Here is a 25,642-nt window from a genome sequence, read left to right as displayed (position 1 = left end):
TTTGGATTCTTTTCATAAACAGCACCTTGAAAAAAGCTTTCAGATGCTCAAAGACATGAATCTTGCTCCGTTCCCTTGTGTATATCTGATTTAAAGGTTAATAAGTAATTAGGGAGCACAGTCATCCAAAAATTACCAATTAATGTGCCATAATTTTCATTAAAAATGCTATTAATTATATTTTTGTACAAATGTCCTGGACTGGCTAATAAAAAGTTACCTAAGGCGATTCTGAACCTTTCAGGGAGAAAGAGAAATTAATCCGTATCAATCACTTTTTAAAGTTATGTTTTGGGCTTGAGAGATCAAACAAAGGAGTGTCTTAGTTATTTAGTGTGGATAGAATCTGACAGGGTTCCATTGTTTATTTTGTACTGAGTCATTATTGCTCAGAAAACCTAATAAGGTATCTCGGCAGATGTTTAACGTGGAAGTTTGACAAATAACCGTTCTTGGGTTCTTATAACGTAAAGCAACCCTTTATAAATGAGATCAAACTTTTAAACTATCCGGATATATTTTGTCGAGTTCCTAGGAGACTGTGAATGGAAAGTTATGATTAACTGATTAAAGCATGTTATATATTTAAAATTTGTTCTATACCTTAAATGATGGTATCAGTCACTTATGAAAAATCCACGGAATTCCAAAGTTGAAGAGCTCATGACAAAACTTCTACCATCACTCTAAGGACGCTACTAGATTTAACTTTTAACAGTTTTACAGATCCCCAAATTCTTCTGTTCTCACCATCTTATCGCGTCACCTCCTGTCTGAATGCAACATCTATTTCCATCGTGTGCATTGTGGCTGGCTAGTGTTTGATAAACATTAGAACTGGGCAGGTTGCAGCTCTACACCATTTTGGTACATAACAAATTGTAGTGGGAATATTTATCATCAATGCAATGAACCAAGTGTGGTTAGGAACTATACAATCAACTCAGACACAAACTATTGATATTCCATTGCATCATAGATATTTACTGGTTGTTAGGCAACCAAATGTTCCAACACTGACACCGGGGAAAATTTCTCTTGCTGGGCTTGGCCATTTTAGTAATTAGTTCAGCATGGGACTGTCTCATAGTATCTCTGGCATATGAAAGAACTTTATAAAGGACATTTAATACAAATCCCAGGCTTGCATTATTTGAGCAGTTCCTGAGATGGGAAGTTTTATCCTACCAGGCACATTTATTAATTTTTTCCTCATACTAAACAAATACCTGTCTCTCTACAGACCTTATACATTGGCTCCACTCTTTACCTAGAGCAAGTTTACTTCCTCTTCAACATGCCAGCTCTAATATTTGGAGAAGGCTATCATGTCTTCTCTGAATCTTTCTTTCTGCAGAGTAAATATATCCGATTCATTCCCTTATTCAGAATTCCCCATTATCTCACATGCTGGCTGTTCTCCCCTCTCAATGGCACCATAATATTTTAAACTGGGACTAACTAGGATTGGTTGCTGTTTTATAGTTTACAGTTATGACTACTGATTTATAGGCTGTTGTGTGGTTGAACATTGCAATTAAAATTGGCACAGGAATAAGACGTCAAGGGTATAGAACAGGTGCCTGTTTTTATTTTTTTATTTTTTTTTTAAATCCTGACTTGGAAAATGCTACCAGTGAGAAATCACAGCATTTGTGCCTTATTGGAACCTTGGAAGACAAATGGAAACTTTAAGTAAGACCTTCAGGGATGCCTAATAGATTTATGCAGCATAAGAACAGTTTCAGAGTGTGGGATGCAATCATTTAAAGTAATATTTGCTAAATTTGGCCGTGCATATGAATCACTGGAGAGCTTCTAAAAATACGGATTCTTGGCATCTGTACCCAGACCTACCAAAGAGGTGCCTCTAGAAGTTCCCAAGGGAAAAGCATTTGGGAGCCATGGATGTAGGGTACGCAACATGAAGACCAGTCCTTCCTTTGAGCTAATTCTACCTACCCTATAAAGCTGTCTTCTGTGACACATTTTCGCTGCCTATTACAGCCAATTACTCTCTCTCTTTTCTAAAAAAGCCTCTTCTTCTAATAATTGGTACCAAATAGTTTGGTATTTAATCGTTAATTTTGCATGGCTTTTTGTCTCCGTTATAAAATCCCTCAGGGCAAGAACTCCCAAGGGATATGGCACAATATTGAACGGAGTCATTGATTGATTGGTGAGGATTTTTGGAGGTAGCAGAAGAAGTTAGAGACAAAAGGGAGGCAGATACTGCAGGAGTCTAGCTGGAAAAGTTTAAGATCAGGGAGATTAAAGTCTTTCTCTTTTGAAAGAAGTATCTTCTACACTGTGCTGTGGCCTGCTCCCAGGTGTAAGTGATAGAGTACACAGACGTTGCTTGATGTCTCCACCTCCATCAAACCTGATCCTTGGAGATGTCAGACAGTAACCCACAGACTACATTATATAAATATGGCCAGAAGGCCTATTATTTCCAGTGTTTCTAGTCCATCTGGAACACCAGACATAAATGAGTTCTAGCTCTTTTGGTGCAGTTCTATCATCTGACAAAGTCAATAGTGAGGGTACTGTAGGTCCTGATAAAAGTTTCAAAATAAAGATGAAGGGGTTCCTTAGATAGTTACATAGGCTTTTTTTTTTTTCTTTTTTAAATATCAAAGACATGTAAGACTTCAAAATTCATTCAAATTAAAAATCAAATTCGAAGCAATGATGCTTACATGAGATAAATACATAATACAATTAAAAATAAAAGAATGACAAGCTATATTTGGAAAGCATGAAGAAAAAAAACAGGGATGGTACATTTGTATTAAAGAATAAATTTGACAGAAGTTCAACTACATATTGATACAAGTAAAACCATAAAAAAGCCACGAGTCATGAAACACTAGGCACAGAATAGCATAGTGTCAAGCCACGAAAAGCAAAAGTTGCTAGAAATATAAGGAAACACATGAGTTGTATTAAAATTTCAAAATTACATAACTCTCTGGTAGGTCAAGGAGACAAAAATAAGCAATTAAGGACATAAAACACATGAATTATTTAATGGTTGTATAAATATCGATACACTGATATAACTTTGCACCTAAGAACAGAAAATGAACCTTACAAACACTGATCATGATCTGGACCATAAGATATTTCAGTGCATTTTTAAAGTAAAAATTGCACAACTCCATTATCTTAATAATAAAATATTACTAGAAATTAATATCAGAACTTTAAAGGAAAAAAATCTCAAATTACTTGGACATTTTAGAAATAGTCACATAAATAATAAACGAGTTAATAAGCAAACTAGCAAATAACAAATGTGAGAACGTTGTTGAACAAAAACCCATGAGATGGAGGCAAAGCTATTTTATGTAGTGATTCACAGCTCTAAATGCTTTTTGAAGAAAAGAATTATGAGAAGACACCTAAATAGTCTACATGGGAATTTAGGAAAAAAAAAAAGATAAAAGAAATTAAGGAAAGCTAGTGAGAAAGAAAATAATAAAGTAGAAATTAAAAAATAAATGAAACATAATAATGAGAAAAAAAAATAAGCCTATCTTTTGCAGGATTGATAGCTAAAACCAAGAACACGTTCTTCAAATAAAACAGACAAATCTCTGGCAAATTGGGCAAATTTAATCAAAGAAAAAACTAGAAAGAATATAATAACATTTATAAATAAATTTATTTAAACTATTTAATAATAGAGAGAAGATTAAGGCTTATAACAGAGTAAAATAAATTAGTGATTAAATTGAAAACTTGAGTAAAATAAATAATTGAGAAAAATGTAAATTAAGATGAACTTAATGAGAAGAAAATCTATAAAGAAAGAAGAAATTGAACCACTTATCAAAAAGTTACTTTTACTTCAATTAGAGATTTTAGAAATTTGGGGGACATAGGGCTCTCTGAGAAAGGAACACTTTCTGCAATGTAGTTAAAGAACTGGGTTTAAACGCCATGTAAAAATAACCTAAGTTTTTAAATTTAGGATTGAAATTGGTAATAAATAATTCTGAAAAACAAATGATCCAATAGAACTTTCTGTGTAAAACGTCTAAGAAAAAGTTCATGCGATTCAAGCCAATCTCAAGACTTGACCAAAAGAAAACCAGAAGTAATAGGAACTTCAATCATACAAGGCACATTTAGAAGGGTTTTCTAGATAAGCAGCCTGATTTTGCATAGCAGCACCACTACTCAGATAATAAACTAACTTCTCCCGGGAGCTCTGGTTCCCACCCAGCTCCTGAGTGACCACATAGAGAATATCCTTAGAGAACATTAAGAATAAAATAGCCAGCAGGGCAAACAGGACCAGGAGAAATGAACTCTCCAGAGGGGACGGTAACTTCCCTCTCCAAACCTTCAGTTCCACGTGCCATAAAGGAACAAACGAGGCTACGATGCATATTCATTGGCCCTTTTAATACTCCATCAGGATGCATCTTTCCTAATAATATCTACCTCCAAAATTTATTTTAAGTTTACTCTTCTCTATCACTGCCGCCACCCCCCCCCCCCCCCGCCGCCCTGGGTGGCATTGGCAGTGACCGGGACAATGCAAAGCTTCGCACACTGAGCTCCCGGCCCAGCCTCCTCCTGCAATTCCTTGTCCAGGCAGAGGACCTTCTCACAAGGCAAAATATCCTCTCGCTCAAATCTTAGTACGGAGCATAAAATCCAAACTCCTACACAGTCTCTCTCTTATTCCTTGTCTCAGGTGCGTCTCCCCCTGACTGATGGGTCATGCTCTAGTCACCCTCACCTCTTGTTTCCAGAAGTTGGCTAAGTGCTTTTCTCTCCAGGCTTTAGGGCTCTCTTTTCCCTGTGCCGGGGGAAGCTCTTCTCTCCTCACATGGCTGCTTCCTTCTCACCCTTCAGGTCTCTGCTCAGAAAGCACCTCCTTGGGGAAAGCATCCCAGGCCATCCTTTCTGTTTAAATTCTTCCTCAATCGCATTGTTTTCTATCCACATACCTTGTATTTCCTTTTTTAGCACTTCTCACAACGTAAAAATAATTCCTTTTTGCAGGGGCAGTGTTTCTACCCATTTGTTTCCTGTCACTCCCATTAGACTGAAAACCCCACGGGGTCAGGAACGCTGTGGGCTTTTACACGGTGCTGTATTGCTAGTGCCTGGCCGCATGCCTGCACTCTGTGGGCGCTCAGCATTTCGTGAAGGAATAACAGTCTGGATAAATTGTGATGATTTGATTAGTTTGTTTACTTTTCTCTCGTTGTTGTTTCCTGCACTTGACTGTGAGTTCCACGGGAACAAGGTTCCTGTGTCTTTTTTAGGCACCAAATGTCGTGCTTGGCACTTAGGGGTAGCTCAGTGGCTATTTGTAGAATAAGTAAATGAATAAAGATATCGAAGTTCTCTAGGATATGAAATTTCTTTCGCCTCAGCTTTATACAACACTCAGAACGTCTGGATCTACTAGAATCCTTCATTAAGAATTCTGCTATCCCAATATTTTCCAGTATCACTGTTTCTGTTAACAACTCAGGCACCCAACGGGAATGGAAGAGAAGCAATGCGAATTAAATCACTCAAATGAGGCTGCTGCCGGTTAATTTTAGATCCTGAGCATCTGGGTCAGCGCTTAGTTTCATAGCAGGTGTGGAAATGATATCTTCAGTGTCATTATTAATGATTTTACTAAGGGCTGGGAGCACTTGAAATATTCTTCCGAATGAGATTTGAGAAGTGGACCAGATGGGCATTTTTAAGAAGGCTATATTAACTGTATTCTACTTTTCAGCAAATAAGTCTTCCTATTAAGATTGATTACAAATGTACCTTAGTGTCCATATCATATTCAATCAAAAATTATAAGCAATGATTTTTAGAAGAATATGAAATACTCCAGTAAGATGATAGTAATCTAAATGAAATAGATAAACAGGCCTGAAGTTGACTCTAGTCATTTTGTTTTGCTTTCTTTTCCTCTTTCTCCCGGCAGTATCTCGTCTTCTACGGGGTTTAATGTTCATTATGGGTACATGACTTCAGTCATAAGAAAACGGTCTTATCAGTCACATCCCCAAAATGCTGGTTGGTCAGGCAGGATGGCTAGGTAAGGTTGACCACAAATAAACATGTCAGCATCCACCTACTCCCTGAATCCCAAGGGTGGGTGCTCAGGGCAGTATTTGTCCTCTATCAGTTTTATCCTTCTTGGTCAAAACAGAGCTGAGAAAGAGTAATACATACTAGACTGTAATCTTTGAGCCAGAGGAAATTGAACCAAACCAAGTGGAAAGAATGTTCTATTTACCAGTAGCAGGTCAGTTCACGGGGAAATTGTAAAACAGGTGAAGTTCATTATTGGTGAAGCTCCCCTAGAACAACCCTGGTCTCCCCAGCCCCAGGGGTGAGCCCCTGCCATGGTTTAGACCTTGACACTGAATGCCAGCTGTCTTTGGCTTCCTAGAGACTTGCTCTTGTGCAATGAAGCAAGTATGTGCTAGGTCTCATAGTCTCCGGTCAGGCTCTTCTCCCCACCAAAAATGAAAATTAGCTTATTTGATAGATCAAGCTGTCCTCATTTGCTAATAGAAAAAAGTTCGAGAGGCCTCTCAGGTAATGCGGACTCAACAGTGACTTTCTAATGACGAAGACTTTCCTGTGTGACTCAAAGAAGTGAGTCTGATGGTGGGAATGTCAGACCAAATGATATAGATTTTTATGGAGCAGTAATATTTCATAAGAAGAGAGGGGAACTGACATAGAGTTGCCCACTTGTTTTTGCTGAGTAAGGACATTCAGGAAAAAAGAACAACAGAACACATCCATTGACAATCATTTTAGAAAAGAAAGGAATATTATGATAATCAGAAAAAAACAAGAAGCAAACAATCTCAGTAAAAAAGCAACCTTTTAAGAATTTACCTTTATGAAAAAATGTACTTCATACAGTTTCAGTTATGCTAGATGCTGTACAACGTCATGCCTGTAGACAGCAATACTGTATTGTGCACTTAAAAATGTGTTGAGAGGGTAGATCTCCTGTTGTGTTCTCATCACAATAAAAACAAAACCAAACCAAAAAAAGATACACAAATGTATTTCAATGTCCTAATTTTGTAGAAGACTAGTGAAAATGTTGTCCAATACCAGTATCAGTCTATGGCCAGGCTTTGGGGAGGGCTGAGGTGGGCGCCCACAGTGGCCCAACAAGCCAGCCCAGGAATTTTAATAGCTGACACTTGTGGGCAAGTCTCCATATGACCTGCCTATCAGTGCAGTCAAAACCATGAACGTGATCCAGAAACACCTTCTGGGTTGTAAATCAAAGAACTTGTTTGTACAAAGCCTTTAACTTTGAGGGCTTTTCTGTCTGTAGATTAACAGAGAAAATGAATAATAGGTAGCCAAAAAAGTGATCTGAATTTTGTTGGAACAGTGATACTTTAAAGTGTAGGATTTAAGGATATACTTATTCACTGGTAAATATGACGGCACACCCAGCAGCTGCCATGTACCAGGAAAGAGCAATGAGACCCCTGCCTTACAGCCTTAACTCCTAGCAGTGGACACGGGCAAGCAGGAGATACGTAGGCAGATAACATCCCTTAAGGACAAGTTCTGAGGTTGCTTTTGTGGATGGGTGTGTGATATTTAAGCGAAGTCCAGACTAAAGTGAAGAACTGAGGCTTATGGTAACCTGCGGAAAGAGCATTCCAGGTAGAGGGAACATCCAGTGCAAAGGCCTGAGGAGCAAAGAGGCCAAGTTGACGGGAGCACAGTGGGACCAGGAATGCAGCGGGGTGCAGACCATGTGGAGCCTTAGGGACTTCAGGTTCCATAAATGAAATGGGCAGCTATTGGAAGGTTTTGAGCAAGAGAGTGACATGACTTACGGGTCACTAGAGTAGGAAGTGGCAAAAGTGAAAGCTACAGTAGACTATTATGACAGTCCATTTGAGACACGATGGTAGTGTGGGCCAAGGCAGTCATCATAGGAGTGCTGAAAAACGCTCAGATTTAGGATATCTTTTGAAGGCAGAGAGAATAGGACTTACTGATAGAATAGACTGAGAGACTGGATATGGTGGTAATGGTAAGAGAAGATTCAGGCTGGGTTTCAAGATGTTTTATTTGATCAACTGAATAAATGGTACCATCTACTGAGAATAGGTACCATGGGAACAGCAGGTTGAAGGGGGAATCAAGAACTTATTAGTGGATATATTAAATTTGAGATGTCACTTGAATATCCAGGTAGAGATGTCAGGTTGGCAATTGGATACATGAGTCTAGAGTTCAGGGGAGAAATCAAGCCTAGAGCTAGAAATTTTTTAAAACTTCAGTATATAGAAAATGTTTACAGCCTTTGGGTTGGATAAGGTCATCTAGGGAAGTCCAGTTTTCTGGGCAGAAAGTACAAAGCTCCCGAGGCAAGAACATGCTTGGTGAGTTACCAGAAGAGTCAGGTAACTGTCCACTGTGGATGTGAGCAAATGCAGAGAAGATGCTCAGGGATCAAGCCTGGAGAAACGCCAGCATTTAGAGGTCAGGAGGAGGCAGAAGATTCAGGAAGGGAGACAGAGACGGAGTGGCCAAGGAGGTAAGGGGAAAACCAGAGAGTGAATCACCAAAGCAGTGTGAATCAAGTCTTTCAAGAATGATTAAGAGCAGTTTATAAATTTACTCTGCCCTCAGTTAGCTCTATTGACGGAAGAAGTTGTATACGCTGTTCTATTCCCAGTGTTTAGTGGCACCTGTCACAGGATCAGTATCTGTTTGTTTATTTCAGACGATACATGTGGCAGTCTTCAGGCTGAATGCAACCTGTAGGTGTGTTTTATTTGAACTTTGGGGTTTAAAGATATTTTAATTGGTTGCCAAGATTTAGAAATTGGGAAACTTCACATCAAAACTTGTATCTCTGGTTCTTTTTTAAAAAATCTCCAGGATTCTCACAAGGCAGGCCACAGCTGTTTGTGGCTGGGTGGCAGCTGCCGTCTTTAGAGGGGTTATGTGCTCTTCAGCTAAATTCCTGCCGTCTCCAGCGAGCCCTGGGTCTCACCAGCCGTGAGTGCTGAGTCACTCATTCATATTACTTGCTGGTTCCTGCAGATTTGGAGTTTGTACCTCTTGTTTAGTTAAAGAGGGAATGAACGAATAAACAAACGAATGAATGAATGTTTACTGACGAGTAACCTGGAGCTGGGAGAGGTGAAATGATGTAAGCTTACATGCAGAAATGCCAGGGCTCAGCTATAGATGCTCAGGCCAGGGCTTTTACCTAAAATCTTTGCTTCCAATGTCATTGTATTAAAAACATCCTAAAATAAAAACAAGAGTTTGAATGAAAGAAGTGTACTGACAAAATGCTATTTCCATGTTTGGAAAAAATAGAATATTAAGCAAATCGTTTATTATGATAAATGTAAAGAAATGGTTTCCTAAGAACTGCTACACAGACTAGCAGAAGTTAACATCACTGCCCAAGGCAAAGTGAATAACAAACAAATGTAATTATTAAACAATATAATTAAGGTTAAAATTAGTATTTTACTCCATTAGTTTTTTTTTGGAGAAGTAAGTTATGCCATTTTTCTCTGTGAATTATTTTTATCTACTCTTACATGTTTTACACACAGACTATTATAATCATAGAATGACAGTTTATCATCATCCCTTCTTTTACTCACTATCAAAAACTGGAGTTTTTTAAGCCTCCTCTCTTTTGCCAGCTCCGGTGATGGCTAGTGGCTATTCAGGGCAGTGTGTGGAGGTGGACTCTGAAACGCAATTTGGGATCATTGAATGAGACCACAGTGCTTCATTTCTGATGTTCGGACATTATTGTTATGCATTGAATTGTGTCGTCCCCCTCCACGCCTCCACCCCCGCCAAAAGATATATTGAAATCTTAAATAGAATTATCCCTGTCCCTCAGAATGTGACTTGATTTGAAAATAGGGTCATTGTGGATGTCATTAGCTAAGATGAGGTCATATTGGAGAAGCGGGGGGCCCTAACCTAATATAACTGTTGTCCTTGTAAGGAGGGGAAATTTGGACACAGACTCAGAGGGAAGATGAGGCAAAAAGAGACACACAGAAAGACAGACACCTGCAGCTGGAGGCAGAGATCAGAGTAATGCTACCATAAGTCAAGGAACGCATGCACGACAAGAAACCAGAAGAGGCAAGGAAGGATCCTCCTGTAGGAGCTGCAGAGGGAGCGTGACCCTGAGGACACTTTGATCAAACTTCCAGCCCCATAACTGGGAGATAATAAATTCCTGTTGCTTTAAGCCACCCAGTCTGTGGTGATTTGTTACTACGCCCCTAGGAAACTAACATAGAGATTACCTTGTCTGACTCTTCATTTTATTTATTTTTTAATGTTTTAAAATATTTTTTAAAAATTTATTTATTTTATCTATTTATGTTTGGCTGCGTTGGGTCTTCATTGCTGCGCGCAGGCTTTCTCTAGTTGCGGCGAGCGGGGGCTACTCTTCACTGCAGTGCGTGGGCTTCTCGTTGCAGTGGCTTCTCTTGTTGCGGAGCATGGGCTCTAGCCATGCAGGCTTCAGTAGTTGTGGCACGTGGGCTCAGTAGTTGTGGCTCGTGGGCTCTAGAGCGAAGGCTCAGTAGTTGTGGTGCACTGGCTTAGTTTTCCCACAGCATGTGGAATCTTCCTGGCCCAGGACTTGAACCCGTGTCCCCTGCATTGGCAGGCAGATTCTTAACCACTGTGCCACCAGGGAAGTCCCTGACTCTTCATTTTAAACTGTGTTAGAACGTAGGTATCTCACTGGCGGAAGCTGTGTCCCTAGGAAAGTGGCATCAGCCATAAATGCCACAGATGTGCTATCCCTAAGGAAGACATTTAGGCAGATGCTGCATTGCTGGAGAAGCCTCATTCCTTTGCTTACTGAAGGCACTGAAGCTGATTCCACCTGTTCTTAGACAGGGAGTAATGGCCCTCCTTTTGTCCTGGAAGCTAAAGGTATATCATTCCTTAGCAGAGAATATCTTGAGCATTAGGAAGAATTTGGCTCTAATCTTGGCCCTAGGAAAACTTGGAAAATAATCAGAAAGTATCTTTAATGACCCTCTGGTCTTCTTGCGCCCACCTTAATGTGTCAGACTTCTCCTTGAATGAGAGTTCCGTAACTCACAGTCCAGAGACAGCTCTTAGAAGCCAACATGAAACCTTGGAGATCTTGAGATTGTTTGCAGTAGTCTGAGGGTATGACCACTTTTCTGGGTAAAGATTCCATAGTTTTGATTAATTCTTAAAGATGTATACTTCCCTACAACCAGAACATCAAGAAAAATAAAACAAAAAAAGACTAAGGGTGCTTGGCATGATGGTCAGGATCCACCTAAGATTTTGTGCCTGGGGAACAAGGCATAGGGATGGAGTGGGATGATGGCTCAGGGTGGAGACAGGATGAAGAATGTGGATTCAGATATGTTGACCTGCAGGGGACAATGGACCGTTCACATGGGGCGTTCAGTAGGCATTGGGAGCCACAAAGTTGGCAAGGAAAGGGCACGCAGCATTGGGATTGAGCATCACGGAGGTGGGGACTGAATATTTGAGTGCAGGTCCGCTTTCAGAACTGATCACTGAACCTGGCCTAGGAAGGACCAACACTGAGTCTCGGACAGCATCTACGTTAGGGAGCAAGGGGAGGAAGAGGTGGCGTTAGAGGTAAAATAGGCAGGCAGTTTAGAGGGGTAAAAGAATGAGGAGCATGCCCTGGGGGAAAAGAGCAGGAGAGACTTCAAAGGAGAGGCTGGCCAGGCTTGTAAAATGAAATATTTAAAGAAAATGCAGAGAAGTTCTGTGTCTGAAGTTCACCAATGATCATCAATAATCCCTTTTGAAAAACTATGGGGATTCTTTCTTCATTTATGCATACTTTGAATGGTTATGATTGCATTTCTGCTATGTGCCAGTTACCACGTTAGGTGCTGGGGCACAAAGATGAATAAGACACAATCCTGCCTTTGGGAAACTTACTTGCTTGTGCAAGGACACATACTTAGAGGAATCAACTGTATATGGAGGTCTGAATAGTGTCAAGGGAGGCCACAAAGGGGAAGCATTGATTTACAAGGGAGAGTAGAAGTCATGATGGGGAAATGGATCTCTTCTGCAGGAAGTATAATTGGTGGGTCCAAGAATTCTTAAAGTGTGAAGCTGTCCTGTACATTATCACATCATAATATCTGAAATCGTGCATTTCGGAATCACGTGGGCACACACACACTCCAACACCTTGAACCAAAACCACTTTTAAAAAAAAATTTATTATTTATTTATTTTTGGCTGTGTTGGTCTTTGTTGCTGCACGCGGGCTTTCTCTAGTTGTGGTGAGCGGGGGCTACTCTTTGTTGCGGTGCGTGCGCTTCTCACTGCTGTGGCTTCTCTTGTTGCCGAGCTTGGGCTCTAGGCGTGCAGGCTTCAGTAGTTGTGGCACGAGGCTTCAGTAATTGTGGCACATGGGCTCAGTAGCTGATGTTTTTGGGCTCTAGAGCGAAGGCTCAGTAGTTGTGGCGCACAGGCTTAGTTGCTCTGAGGCATGTGGGATCTTCCTGGACCCCCAGGGCTCAAACCCATGTCCCCTGCATTGGCAGGCGGATTCTTAACCACTGCACCACCAGGGATGTCCAAGAATTAAAAGTTTTAAGAAACTTGCTAAAATATCAGTTTAATAGTAAATATCTAACCAGAGAAGGGTTGGATTAATAAAATGAAGAGATTGGGAATGACCTGGAAAATGAATTTCTCATCTCTGACCTGATTCCATATCTTAAAGTTCTTATGTTCTAGTTTTCAATCTACACTGCTTTTTATAGTGAATGCTTCCATTGGTGATAATCATAGAAGCAAATACTTTGTTTACTTTTTTGACTACAAGCAAAATAAATACTAATATAAAAATGTGCTTATGCTGTTATAGTTTATATGAACTGTGATTTATCCATCTATTCATTTCTGTGTAGACAAAATGATTTATAATTTTAAAGTCTAATCTAATAAACTTAGACATAAAAGATAAAAAAGAAAGAAAATGGAGTAGCTGTTGAGGTAAATCACATATTTATAATTTTTCAAATTTTAATCCTTAAAATAATTCTACTGAGCTATAAATGCATTCTTCTGCTTTTAGTATATAGACACATTTTCCCTTTAATATATGATTTGAAGTCTTGTGTTTCAATTTTCACTTAAAAGTCTTTTTACTTTAAGATGAATTTTTTCCAAAATACATACCCAGTCCCTTCATACTCAAGAAAAGACTAAGGTCACTATTTTGTAAACTCACAGCACTATGATTTCCCAAATCTTTTTTTTTTTTAAGCTATATATCTTACCTATATCCATTGATGTTAGAACTGTCCTAGACAGTCAGGGATTGATAGAATCCATAATCTTAGGGCAAAATCAACCTCAAAGCGTTATGGGCTAAGGCATCCCCCTTTCCTTCAATTAGATCTTTCATTATAATTCTCCCATTTCTTCAAGCCCAGGCTCCACCAAACTCAGTATACAACTCAGGTGCCACAGCCTCCAAAAACATTTCTTGAAACAATCAGCTGGAAGCCAGCTCTCCCATCTATGGTTCCCCATAGAAGTCTGCCCTCTATCCTTCTCTTAGGGCCCATGTCCCTTTCTGTCTTGCATTGTAGCCATTTGCTGTGTTTTCCCTACCAGACAGTGAGATCACCAAGGATACCATCTTGAATCACATTCATTTCTTCTCTGATGTGCTATGTGTTAACTTACACATAGTAGGTTCTCAAGAAGTACTGCGTGTGTACTTAATAATTTCTGTAGCCATGACAAATTGTCAAAGAGAGTGAAAAACCTATTAAGTAAAGTATTTTAGGAAACCCTTGGTCAAGAAAGAAAGCCACAAGAGTAGAAAATTCTTCAAGAGGTGAATCAGAATAACTGGCACATAAAAGTGACACATTCAATTTCTTCACCTTTGTATAACCTCCAGAAGATCAAACGTTAATAAAATATTTATCCTCAGTTGTCACAAGCCAGACTTTGATTTAAAACTCTTGGGTACATGAATGTCACGCCAGACCAAAAATACAGCACCATGTATTTTTAATTTAAACATGGATCCGTAAAATCTTTATATATACCTGATATGAAAAAATTTGAGTGCAAATCTCCCAACAGTCACCACAAATAAGAAAACAGGAGCTAAAATCGATTGTTAAACGTCTGTAAAAGTACAACGAAAAATATTCCATTTGAAAGTCCAATGTGGCATTGATGTGACACGTAAAATACATTCTCTTACCTTTAGGGAATCAAAGCAGGCGATTACTCTTCCATTTTCGACCTGGCAACTTTTGGGGGGGTGGGCAAATTTGCATTCCTCATCAGAACGGGAGCACGTTCCTCTCTGGAACTGTCTGCAGACTTCCAAGGTCAGCCATTTTGTATCTCTGACCGGGGCAACATTCAAAGCCATGATGAGAAAATAATTTGGATCCTGTTCGTTTCTGTTAAATGATGAAATCAAATCAAGTTCCAATGATTCCAAAACTATTGCTGTGAAAAATCCCACATGTAAGTCTGAAGGTAAGTGACAAATTGCTTAAAGAAGCCCAATCCGGGAAACAGAGTGAGGAGAGAATTTATCGGCAGGCGGTCACTCATCAATCAATATGCCCCACTCGAAGACTGCGGGCCGCAATGAAAGCATGCTCAGTGTCATCTCTGGCTGCAAACGTCCGAGTCGCCTGATCGTTTTGCAGACACAATTGTTTTTAATAAAGTGACTTCAATATCATGGCACTCCTTGGGAGAATATTTAGTTCTGATGCTCGCAGCTATTGACGATGCTGGAAAATAAGCCACTTAGATGTTCAGATCTTAGCAGGATTTCTCTTTCCTTTCACCTTTTAAAATTCCGAAATCAAGGAATTGGCAAAGCCAGACAACTGAGGTATCTTCATCCACTCGTAAGGTCAGGGTAATGTGTATTGGATAGCAAAACACGATAACACAAAAGCTCCCGGGCTGTGTTTTCCAGCAAAAGTGACTTCACACAGGCACTTTTAAATCTTGAACCTGCAAAACACAAATAAAATATCAACTTACACCCAAACTCAATGGAATCAACACTTTAACAAACTATTTGGCTCTTATCTAGAATTTGCGAAAGTGCGGTTTAGAGCTTTGAGCTTTGAATATAGTGAGGAAAGTTATGCATTAAAAGAGAGAGAAAAGAATGCGAAACTGCAACTGTACTGCAGAACTGATCCAGGCAGCAGTCCAAAAGTTAGGAATGACTCAAACAGATGAGTGTGGCAGACACAATAATTAGGCATTCTGAAACAATTCAATCTAATGTGCCTAATCGCCAAAACAGTGTATTAGAACTGTGACTTCCAATTAATTTCACATTTAGGCCATTGATTTTATTGTTGGAAATGCTGTAACCAATCATTTGGGATGTGACTCTCCTAAATAATAAGGATATTGTCATTCTGGATGAAGTGTGGGCTCCTTACCCTTTCCATCCTTTTCTAGTTTACAGAGATTTGAACTTAGAGAGGGAAAGGTAGATCTGATATTTTATTCTCAGATCTCTTATACTTTCTCTCTACATTTTTTTTTTTTTTTTTGTGGTACGCGGGCCTCTCACTGTTGTGGCCTCTCCCGTTGTGGAGCACAGGCTCCGGACGCGCAGGCTCAGCGGCCATGGCTCACGGGCCCAGCCGCTCCGCGGCACGTGGGATCTTCCCGGACCGGGGCACGAACCCGTGTCCCCTGCATCGGCAGGCAGACTCCCAACCACTGCGCCACCAGGGAAGCCCCTCTCTACCTTTAATACTTGCGTGACGTTAGTGTTCCTTTCTAGGCTGTAAGCACTCAGAGGGTAAGGGCAGTTTGCATATTCCATTTCTGTTTCCCTAGGGCCTTAGTTCATGGCTATTTGGTCCTCAAAAAATATTTCTTGACTGATTTAACTGATGACTGACTCACTGACTAAGTGAATGAATGCAAGTTCATTTTAGCTGAGTCCGGTTTAGATTTTAACGGAGTCACAATCTGAGAATGTTCTGTTCTGTGGAATGCTGGAGCTGAATCACATATCTAACACAACAAAAATATAACAAGTCAATTCAGATTTCTAAGATCAGCACGATTAGTTTCTTTTAATATCTCCAAGGATTATGAAATTATTAAAACGTTAAAAATTTAACATTACTGAGTCAAGCATGAATGGAGGACTAAATATCAGAAGTTGGTCATTTTTATATATTGGATATGCCATGGGCTACCTTAGATACTTGCTTAGCCTTGACGGCCTTCTAAAATATTTATAACTAAAAACTTAATGGAGGCTGGAAGTAGGTTATTTAAAATCGTCATGTACCATAGAAGTTCAGAGAGCAATAATTCTTGAGCGATTCACAAGTGTTCCCTGAAAAAGTAAGTCTCACAATCAGTTAAGTTTAGTTAACTCCAGGCAAACCAAGCTGAACAGGCTTCCTTGCAAGAGGGCTTTTTTCGGCCTTGGATGAGTCTCTGATAGGGGAAGAGAAGCAGTGGCGTCTCTCAAGCTTATCTGATTGTGGATCATTTATTTAGCGGGACATCTCCCGGGACTAATGGGAAATGCTTCTTCATCCCAATACTTCTCTGACTTGTTAGTAGAAGTGTTTGAATGAGTTATCATTGTATGTGCATTTAAGGAAGTTGGCAACCTGGAAAGCTATGACACATTCCTAGCTTCCCATTTTGAAATATTTGAGGGGCCAGACAGGCTCCTGCTTGTCTTTTTGGCAGGATTGCATTCCCAGCAGCTAACATCAACTATCTTAACTTCAAGAGTTTAAGAAGATGACTTTAATAACCAAATTGCCTCTGGGTCAGGTTTCACCGACCAGCCTGGACCTGCACCCTCATTACCTCAACCCTTACCTCTAAACCCCGTGAGAACAAAGCAAGGGAAGCAAGGGACAAGGAAACATTTCTGCTTGTGTGTTCAGTGGAGCTGAGGCGCCAATAATGTGGAGACAAAATGAGGGGCTGGACACACGTAGTTCATATTTGCCGAATATTTTGCAGCGTCCCCGAGTCCCAAGGACCTGGGTCCAATGGGGTCACAGAACAGCAAAGATGCAGGAGATGCTCTTCCTCAAAGCAGCACAGTCTTGGCCGATGCGTCACGTGTAGGAAAAGAAAGAGGCAAACACAGATTCATGCACAGATGGCAAATGAATCATTACTCAAGTCTTCCTAAAAACCACACAGGAACAATGCTCTTAACTCAATCCAGTGAATGGGGTACACTTTTGCTTATACTTTTAGATAAGAAGACATTTCCCCCCCCCACCCCGGGAGAAACGGAGTGCCATTTCTACTCCTATGAAAATCCAACCAGAATTTAGATGGTCACACTCTATCAAGATGGACTTGCTTTTGGAAACAGAGGAACCAAGTTTCTGCTGGCCAGAGTCCTGTGTAAGTCAAAGGTGTTCCACAAGGCTCGTCAGGTTGCACCTAAATATACCGCTGTCCTAACCGTTCATGGATCCAGTCTTTCTCCCAGCTTCTTCTCTGTTTCTATCCTAAAAGTTACCGAGCTACTGTTACAAAGATATCACCTCTCTTGGGCCATGACAACCTCCATCTTCCGGAGTGGGCACAGCAAGCAGCTGTGGGAATGAGGAAGTGAGAATAGATTTAATTGAGGTCACGGGAGGCCACCGAAGGAGATGGGCAATGATGGGCAAGGATGGAGAAGACCAACCTTTAACATGGTTATCAAGGGACAAGACTAAATTAACCAACACATAGAGCAAATTACATATCGGGTCTCCCAGACTGGAGGCTCCTGGGAGGCCCACTAGCCACCCGTGGTTATTGAGCACTTGAAATATGGCTAGCGTCACTGAGGGACTAAATTTAAATTTTTATTTACTCTTAATTAACGTAAATTTAACTTAAAAACGGATCCTCGGTTTACTTATCGGAAAACTTCTAAGTATGCTTGGGCCAACTTGACTATATGAATCTACTTTTCAGTTGTAAATTTTAGAAAATCTAAATACAGATCAAGTATTTCTAATAAAAATCCAGCATCCTAATTGAGATGTGTTCTAAGTATAAAATACACACTGATTTCAAAGACTTAGTATGAAAAAAAAAAACCATGAAAACACCTCATTAATATTGCTTCATATTTACTACATGGTGAATTGATAATATTTTTAACAAACTGGATTAAATATTATTATTTAAATTAGACTCACTTGCTGCTTTTTAGCTCCCCTCCAAAAAATTCAGAATTATATATGTAGCTTACATTGTATTTCTGCTGATGGCGCTGTTGTAGGGGCTTTTGCATTTCTTCTATTAGCCACAGCACTTTCTGGAATGGTGGAAAGTACCCCGTCCTAAGAGCCAGCTTCCAGCCCTTGTTTTGCCAAGCCTCCTTCATATGACCTTAATAAGTCAATTTCTCTGAGATCCAGTTTCTTCATCTGTAAAATGTTAATGATAGTTCCTACCTACTTTACATGGTTACTGCCACGAAGGACTGATTACAGAAGAAACATAAAAACACTCTGTGAACAGTCAAGAGCTGTCCCAAAGCAAGGTGATGAAAGGATGAGCCGCTCTATAAATATTTATTGAATAAATCCACTTCCAGGCTTCCTCTCTGCAGTCGTTCCCTATCAATGACTGGGGTCATGCCTGGGGTGGATCTGCTCAAGCCACAGATTCTGAGAGCAGGACGGTACCTTGCAGATCAAAGAGCTGACTGCATCCGGAGCGCCCCTCATTTCTCAGACCATCTTATTCTGCAGCCGAAGGGAACCCACAGAGAAGTTTCCCCAAGTACACGTCCCACGGTGTCACTACAAAGGCCTGAGCCTGCTGTCTTCCTCCAGCTGCTACCAACCCAGAAGTAGATGAAACACTTTTAGGGCCCAGTGGTCAGCCTGGGTGTGATGCCGAGTCCCAGTATGCTGGTGGCAGTGGTGGGGAGCCCATCTGGCTCGAGGCCTTGGTGGGAGCACAGCTGCTGAGTGAGCTCCCAGCGTCCTGGGCAAGGGGGGAGCAGGGGGCGGCACTTTCTAGTTCACCTGCCCAGAGGGCTCCCCGTTAAAATGTGTCTGTGTGGAGAGGGCACATCTTTCTATTCTCAAAAAGCTGCCACGGCTGTCAGCTTTGGACCCATTCGATGCCGGGCACCCTTTGCCTTTCCTGGAAGTTTCTGCGCTGCTCTGGGAAGCCAGGTCTCTTGCTCCCATTACTTTCCAGTGTTGTCTGTTTAAGTTTCTCCCAGTGCTTTGCTTTGGCTTCTGTTTGCTTCGCTGCTTTTCAATTGTGCTGCAGCTTTATTTCCAGCTTCACATCAATCCCCTCCCATTAGCTCCTTCCCAGGCAGAACCTGGGCCGAATTCTGAAGCACTTGTTCCCAGTTATTTCTCTGGCCGTTGTAGGTATTTCTTCCCCTGTCCTCTCCAGGCATTCAGGCACCTCACGTTCTCTCCCCTTCCTGCCTTTCTAAGCCCCTCACAGAGGAGGGTATGATCTTGCCCTTGAGGCGCTGCTGAGTCACAGGCTGGTAGCCCTCACCGGCCCTGCCCCCTGAAGCGGGGCTCCAGCCTGACCTCCTTCACTCCCCTTTTTAAAATTAATTTTATTAATTTATTTTTTAAATTTTTTGGCCACACCACTAGGCATGTGGGATCCTACTTTCCCCGACCAAGGATGGAACCCGTGCCCCCTGCATTGGAAGCGCAGAGTCTTAACCACTGGGCCGCCAGGGAAGTCCCCTTCATTCCCCTTTTGATGGCCTCTCTGTAGTCCGTCTTTTAACACTGCCTGGTAATTATTTGTAAGTAGACATCATTATTCCTTAATTCATGAGAACTGTGAATACTGATTTATCCAACTGTCTCCCCCCAGTATAAGCTCCTGTGTATCTAATAGACTGTTATTATTTTCAAATCCTCAGGGTTCAGTTCAGTGCTTGGTATCTAGAATATGCTCAACGAATATTTGTCCAATAAACTCCTGATCCTCCTCCAAAGAGCATTTGCATTTTAACATGGACCAAAGTCTAACCTAAGGGAATAAGGCTCTGAATAGAGACTTTCAGTATTATCCTGTAGGAAAATTCCAGCGAGTGCCAGCGGCTTACCCTGTTGTTGCCAAGGAAGCTGGGGGTGTGGGTGAGGAGCTGCCCCACAGATAAATTATTTGAGCTTCAAAACCCTGAATCTTTAGGCCAGAGGTTTTCAAAGTGTAGTATACGTGGGCCAGCAGGCCCAGCAGCCCCTGGGAGCTCATTAAAAATGCAGGTTCTCAGGCCCCGGCCCAGAGGTCTTGGGTCCGAAGTCTTGGGGGTAGGGCCCAGCAATCTGTGTTTTGACAAGCCCTCCAGGGCTGACTCTGAAGCACTCTCAAGTTTGACAAGTACTGTGGTAAGCATTTCTTGCCGCCCTCCTGTGTGCCAGGCATCCTTTGGGTTGCTAAGGGAACCAAGATGTCTGTCCTGAGTCAATCACAGGGTCTTGGGGTCACCGATTCCCACACAAACAGTTGCAGGAGGGCTGGCTGAGGGTTTCTCCCAGTGGCTGTGTTTCCGATCAGTCAAAACAAAATAAAACTAGATGACACAGGAAACACCTGAGAGATCTGTCCCCGCTAAGACTTGATTTTGAGAATTTGAAAAATAGATTGTCTCATAGCTTGCAGATTTTGTTCAGGATGAAGCAGGCCTTTGATGGGGGTAAATAGGGCTTTGTTTCTAGGGCCCTTGTCTGAGAGAGGACCGTCTTAGGGGGCTGGCGGCCCTTGGTGGCCAGCAGCTTGGTCCTCAGCCGCGTGACGCCAGAACTCTCCACAGAGGGGCTGCTGTGTAAAGCCCCGGCGCCAGATATGACCAATATGGAGGTTCACTGCTGGACTCATCTTCAAAGGAAAGGCAAGATTGAAGTTCAAGGATAAGGAAGGAGGTTCTGTAGTATTTCCTGAAATGCCAAAGGACTTGCTGTTCAACAGTACAAAGTAATCCTACGCTTTTTTTAGGGTCTTCACTTACATGACGCTTCATCTTTCAAAACATATTGAAAACTCTTCTAGGTGTTAGATTTTCAGAAAGCTGTGACTTTTGACTGCAGGAAAGAATTCGCTGTGCACGTTCCTTCCTTACAGTAACTCTGTGATGTCGCAGGGTGAGTTTGGAAAGCACGGTCCTCCACTCTACCACCCTGGCGACCTGCCCCAGGCCACGCCCCTCAGACAAGCCCGGGCTGTGGACCCCAGGTGTCCTCACCTTGCCAACGCTTTGTAGCCAGTTTGTACATTTCTGAAGGGAAACACATCAATCATGTCCAATCTTGAGACGGAGACTGCTTAAAACGTTAAGACCGCCTTAAGGAAAATAGTTGTGCAGCACACAGCTTCTCCAGCCAACTCTTGGTCATCTAAGGTATTTTAGCTGTCTGCCAGACAGCGGCCTCCTAGAGAGCTGATTAAAGGATCCTTGCAAAACAAACCGATTTCTGAGTCAGACAGTCAAGGACTTATTTTCCATTAAGTAATTTATGGGATGCCTTTAATTTTATTTTGCATAAATCTAATTACATGAAGAAACTATGTCTCCTTGAGTTTCCTAACTTCTAATTTGGAGAATCTTGGATTTCCTATTTTTAATCCTTTATTTATTTATTTAATTTTGGTAATTTTCATGAATTTTTCCCTTTTTATGTATATATACATATATATATTTAACATCTTTATTGGAGTATAATTGCTTTACAATGGTAGGTTAGTTTCTGCTTTATAACAAAGTGAATCAGCTATACATATACATTTATCCCCATATCTCTTCCCTCTTGCGTCTCCCACCCTCCCACCCTCCCTATCCCACCCCTCTAGGTGGTCACAAAGCACCGAGCTGATCTCCCTGTGCTATGCGGCTGCTTCCACTAGCTATTTTACATTTGGTCGTGTATATATGTCCATGCCACTCTCTCACTTCGTCCCAGCTTACCCATGTGAATTGGTGCAGCCACTATGGAGAACAGTATGGAGGTTCCTTAAAAAACTCAAAATAGAACTACCATATGACCCAGCAATCCCACTACTGGGCATATACCCTGAGAAAACCATAATTCAAGAAGAGTCATGTACCACAGTGTTCATTGCAGCTCTATTTACAATAGCCAGGACATGGAAGCAACCTAAGTGTCCATCGACAGATGAATGGATAAAGAAGCCGTGGCACACATATACAATGGAATATTAGCCATAGAAAGAAGCGAAACTGAGTTATTTGTAGTGAGGTGGATGGACCTAGAGTCTGTCATACAGAGTGAAGTAAGTCAGAAAGAGAAAAACAAGTACTGTATTTTTAATCTTTCAATTCTTAAAACACGTTGAAAAATGATTCTTCCTTCCTGTGAGTGGCTTGACGTCTCCAGCTCTATTTCTGGAGCTTAATTTAAAATATCTCTCCACATGCTCTCTCCTTCGGTCCTTGACTCCCTGTATCCTGCGTGTCAGATGCAAACGCCCGGGCTGGAGAGGAACCCAGAGTAGCGCAGCCTGGAGAACTGGGCTAAAAGCCACTTGACCTCCGGGAGTGGGTGTAACCCTGCTCTGTAATCACAGCCACTGAGAAGAGGTCCCCGACTGGGACCTTCCCATGGGAACCCCGGAGGACCAATAAAAATACAGAAATGAAAGCAGTCCCAAGTGCCAAAGGCAATACAGAACCTCATTGACTTTTCCAAGCAAAAAAGTGAAGGGAGCAGCAAAAGTGATTGTCCTTAAAAAGATTTTTCTTTCTAGACACCTTAAGATTTTTTAAAAATTTATTGGAAATATAAATGAAATAGTGCTTTGAAACTTGGCATGGGTTAGGGGTAAGAACAAAATTTTCTACCCTGGATTCCAGTCAGTCATTCCTCTGTCCCGAATAGCTGTGAAATGTCACCTAAGCTCTCTGAGTCTCAGTTTCCTTGTTTGGAATCGTGGAGACTGGAAATACCTAAACCATAAATGGATGTATTGCTACCAAAATATAATTAGTAGTATATTATAAGGACTCTCTGTTTGGTGTCTAACCCTTATCAGCATTAGATAAGGCATCAACTTTCCTTAAATTTGTGTTCATGTACACACACACGCACACACATATACACGCACAGGTGGAAAGGACTCCTATTCACTAAGAGTTAGACATTTCTGTAAAGCAAATGAAGTGTAACTTAAAGCAAGTAGAAAGTCTCTTTCTTTGATGATGGTACAAAGTATGAAGTCCTTCAGAGAATGTTAGACAAAACTTTGATAGATGCTCCTCAAAAACTAATTCCAAACGCTCATTCATTCTAAGCAGGGAAAGAACCACGGCTACCAAGCATGTCTTCATTTCACATGGTACTTGTTCTTTTGAATATACTTTCAAATACATTTCTATAGAGGAACTTAAACACCGGGGCACCCAAGCCACACAGTAAGTCAGATAAGCCAATGTTTCATAATAACAGAAATAAAAGGAGAAATTCCCCCACTAAAAATCTTCCTCTTGGACCTTGTCTCTTAAAGTACAAGTGAAAACTTCATAAAATCCAGAAATCATTTTAATGCATGAAAATTTCCAGCCCATTTTCATTGTAGTTTCCAGGAACGGGCAGAAAAAGAAATCCCTTCTTCAATTAGAAGAGGAGAGATTTCTAAACATACTCCTGAAACTACAGCCAGATATAATATATTCAACACACATTTGTATTCAAATTATGTTTTTTCACCGCGCCTGTGTTTTCTATCTAAACATTTATCATTCAGTTAGGAGCTGCTCTTATTAGAATAAAAGCAATTGTATTAGATACCATTTAAGACTGACAGCACTTACCGGTTTCCTGGATATCCAGGACCCAGTGGCTGCAGTGAGAACAATTATCGAGCTGCAGGCTGCAGTCTAGGCCTGAATGCCAGAGAATTCTTCCCAGAACTTCCATTTCCTTCCCAGCCACAGCTGCTGGTGGCCAGGACTGCTCTTCAGCTGACCTTTTCCCTTTTCTCTCTCTATTATCACCAGCCAAATGCCTAGTTCATCTGCCTGTACACGTACAAAGACCAATGCCCCCTGCTTTGACAAAATTTTTGTAACATAACTTTTATTACCACCAGATGAAAACATAACTTTTATTACCACCAGATGAAAATCGTAAATAATCTAGCCAACATGTACACATTGAAGAAGACTCAATATATTGTCATAACTGAAATATAACTAAGATATCAAAGGAAGTCGTTATTTATAAGATAAATAATGTGTGTTTTAAAATGTCCACACTTAGGCACAAATATGTTAGAAGACAGAATGAAGTGGTCGGATGTTCACACCTTATTTTGTGTGACGGGCACAATGCAGACCGACATGGGTGAGACAGGTGACGTGGCTTTTAAACATGCCAAGTCAGTTCCTGTTCAAGTTCCTAACAAGTTAAAGAACAGTCTTGACTCAATTTACACGGTTGTTGTTGTATTCTTGAAAAATTCAGTTATATTGACTGTCCAAAAAATAAAAAATACATCAGAAAAAACACTCCATGCAAATACATGAAACAGTTAAGATCTTGCCCCAGATCCCCCAGAACAGGATTTTTATCCATGTGAATGTCCAGGAGGACACTCAGAACTCATGAGATACAGACTAGTTCTTTACTCCCAGGGAGTCGTATTCATTGCAAGATGTCAAAATCCTTTACTTCAGCCCATTACATTCCAGAGAGGTTGCCTGGTCATTAGGACAATGGGGGAAAAATGCTCCTTTAAATTTCCAAAGTTCTCTATAAGGAGTGGTGTCGTCCCCATTGAGGATAGTGCTGTAGGGTCTTAGGCTGAGTTAGTCTGAGGAAGTAGGCTCAGTTATAAACTATCAGGATCTTTACTCTGGTAGATATTGGGGAGCACTTGAGCTCTAGACAGGACCCCAACTGGAGGATCACTTAGGATGCACTAGAATTAGAAGAGCTCGCAGGTGGTGAAATTGGTTGGCGATTCCAGCAATGGTCCAGGAGCAAAGGAGTAATCCAGGCCCAAAGTTATACTGCAGGGGTGGGAAGGAAAAGGATGAGGGTGATTCCATATCATGGCTGGGGTAAAATCATCAGAAAAAGATAGATTGGGGGGGACTTGGAGTGAGGAGTGCAGGAAAGAGATTTGTCAAAGAGGACCTCAAAATGTGGGTCCTGTGTGGGCAGAAGAACACTGATGCTTTGCCCAGGAGGAAGGATGTTGGGGAGTGGAGGCAAGTTGGAAACGGGACATAGGGGTCGTGGTCATGGATACATAGTTGGAATTAATGTTCATAGAAATGATAGCTAAAACCACAGACTGGCTAAAATGGGAGAGAGAGAAACACATATCAATATTTACATCTGTGTGTATATCTAGGAGAGAAAAAAAGAAAGAGTTGGACAGGGTCATGGACACTTTTTTCAGTTATTTAGAGGTGACAGAAAGAGGAGCAGGTGACGCCACAGGAAAAGAATAATGAGAGACAAAAGAGCCTCTGAATAGCGCTGCATCCAGGGTGCTGGGAGAGAGATTCAGAGTTTCAAGGAGGACCGAGCAGCCGAAAGTGTTCAGTGCCACAAGATCAAGGGCATGTGGA

General features: G+C 41.2%; 1 protein-coding gene and 1 long non-coding RNA gene across 14 annotated transcripts in view; one reads left to right on the top strand and one right to left on the bottom strand.

The window, feature by feature from the left end:
- MBNL2 (muscleblind like splicing regulator 2) overlaps positions 1–25,642 on the bottom strand; it is a 151,615-nt gene that overhangs the window by 86,666 nt on the left and 39,307 nt on the right. For all 13 annotated transcript variants that reach the window (XR_002173416.3, XR_012327739.1, XR_012327740.1 and 10 more), the window contains exon 2: positions 14,285–15,060. Coding sequence is in view for 10 of the 13 variants with exons in the window: in XM_033843516.2 (XP_033699407.1) it covers positions 14,285–14,458 (174 nt within the window). In the remaining 3 variants the exon portion in view is untranslated. The remainder of the gene's footprint in view (positions 1–14,284; positions 15,061–25,642) is intronic.
- The window catches only part of LOC109547599 (uncharacterized), a 166,451-nt gene that overhangs the window by 133,296 nt on the left and 7,513 nt on the right, over positions 1–25,642 (top strand). The window lies entirely within an intron of this gene.

This window comes from Tursiops truncatus, chromosome 18, assembly GCF_011762595.2.
Source record: "Tursiops truncatus isolate mTurTru1 chromosome 18, mTurTru1.mat.Y, whole genome shotgun sequence".
In the NCBI taxonomy this organism is placed as follows: domain Eukaryota; kingdom Metazoa; phylum Chordata; class Mammalia; order Artiodactyla; family Delphinidae; genus Tursiops; species Tursiops truncatus.
Note: the sequence above shows the minus strand (reverse complement) of the source record. Positions and strands in the feature narration are given on the sequence as shown.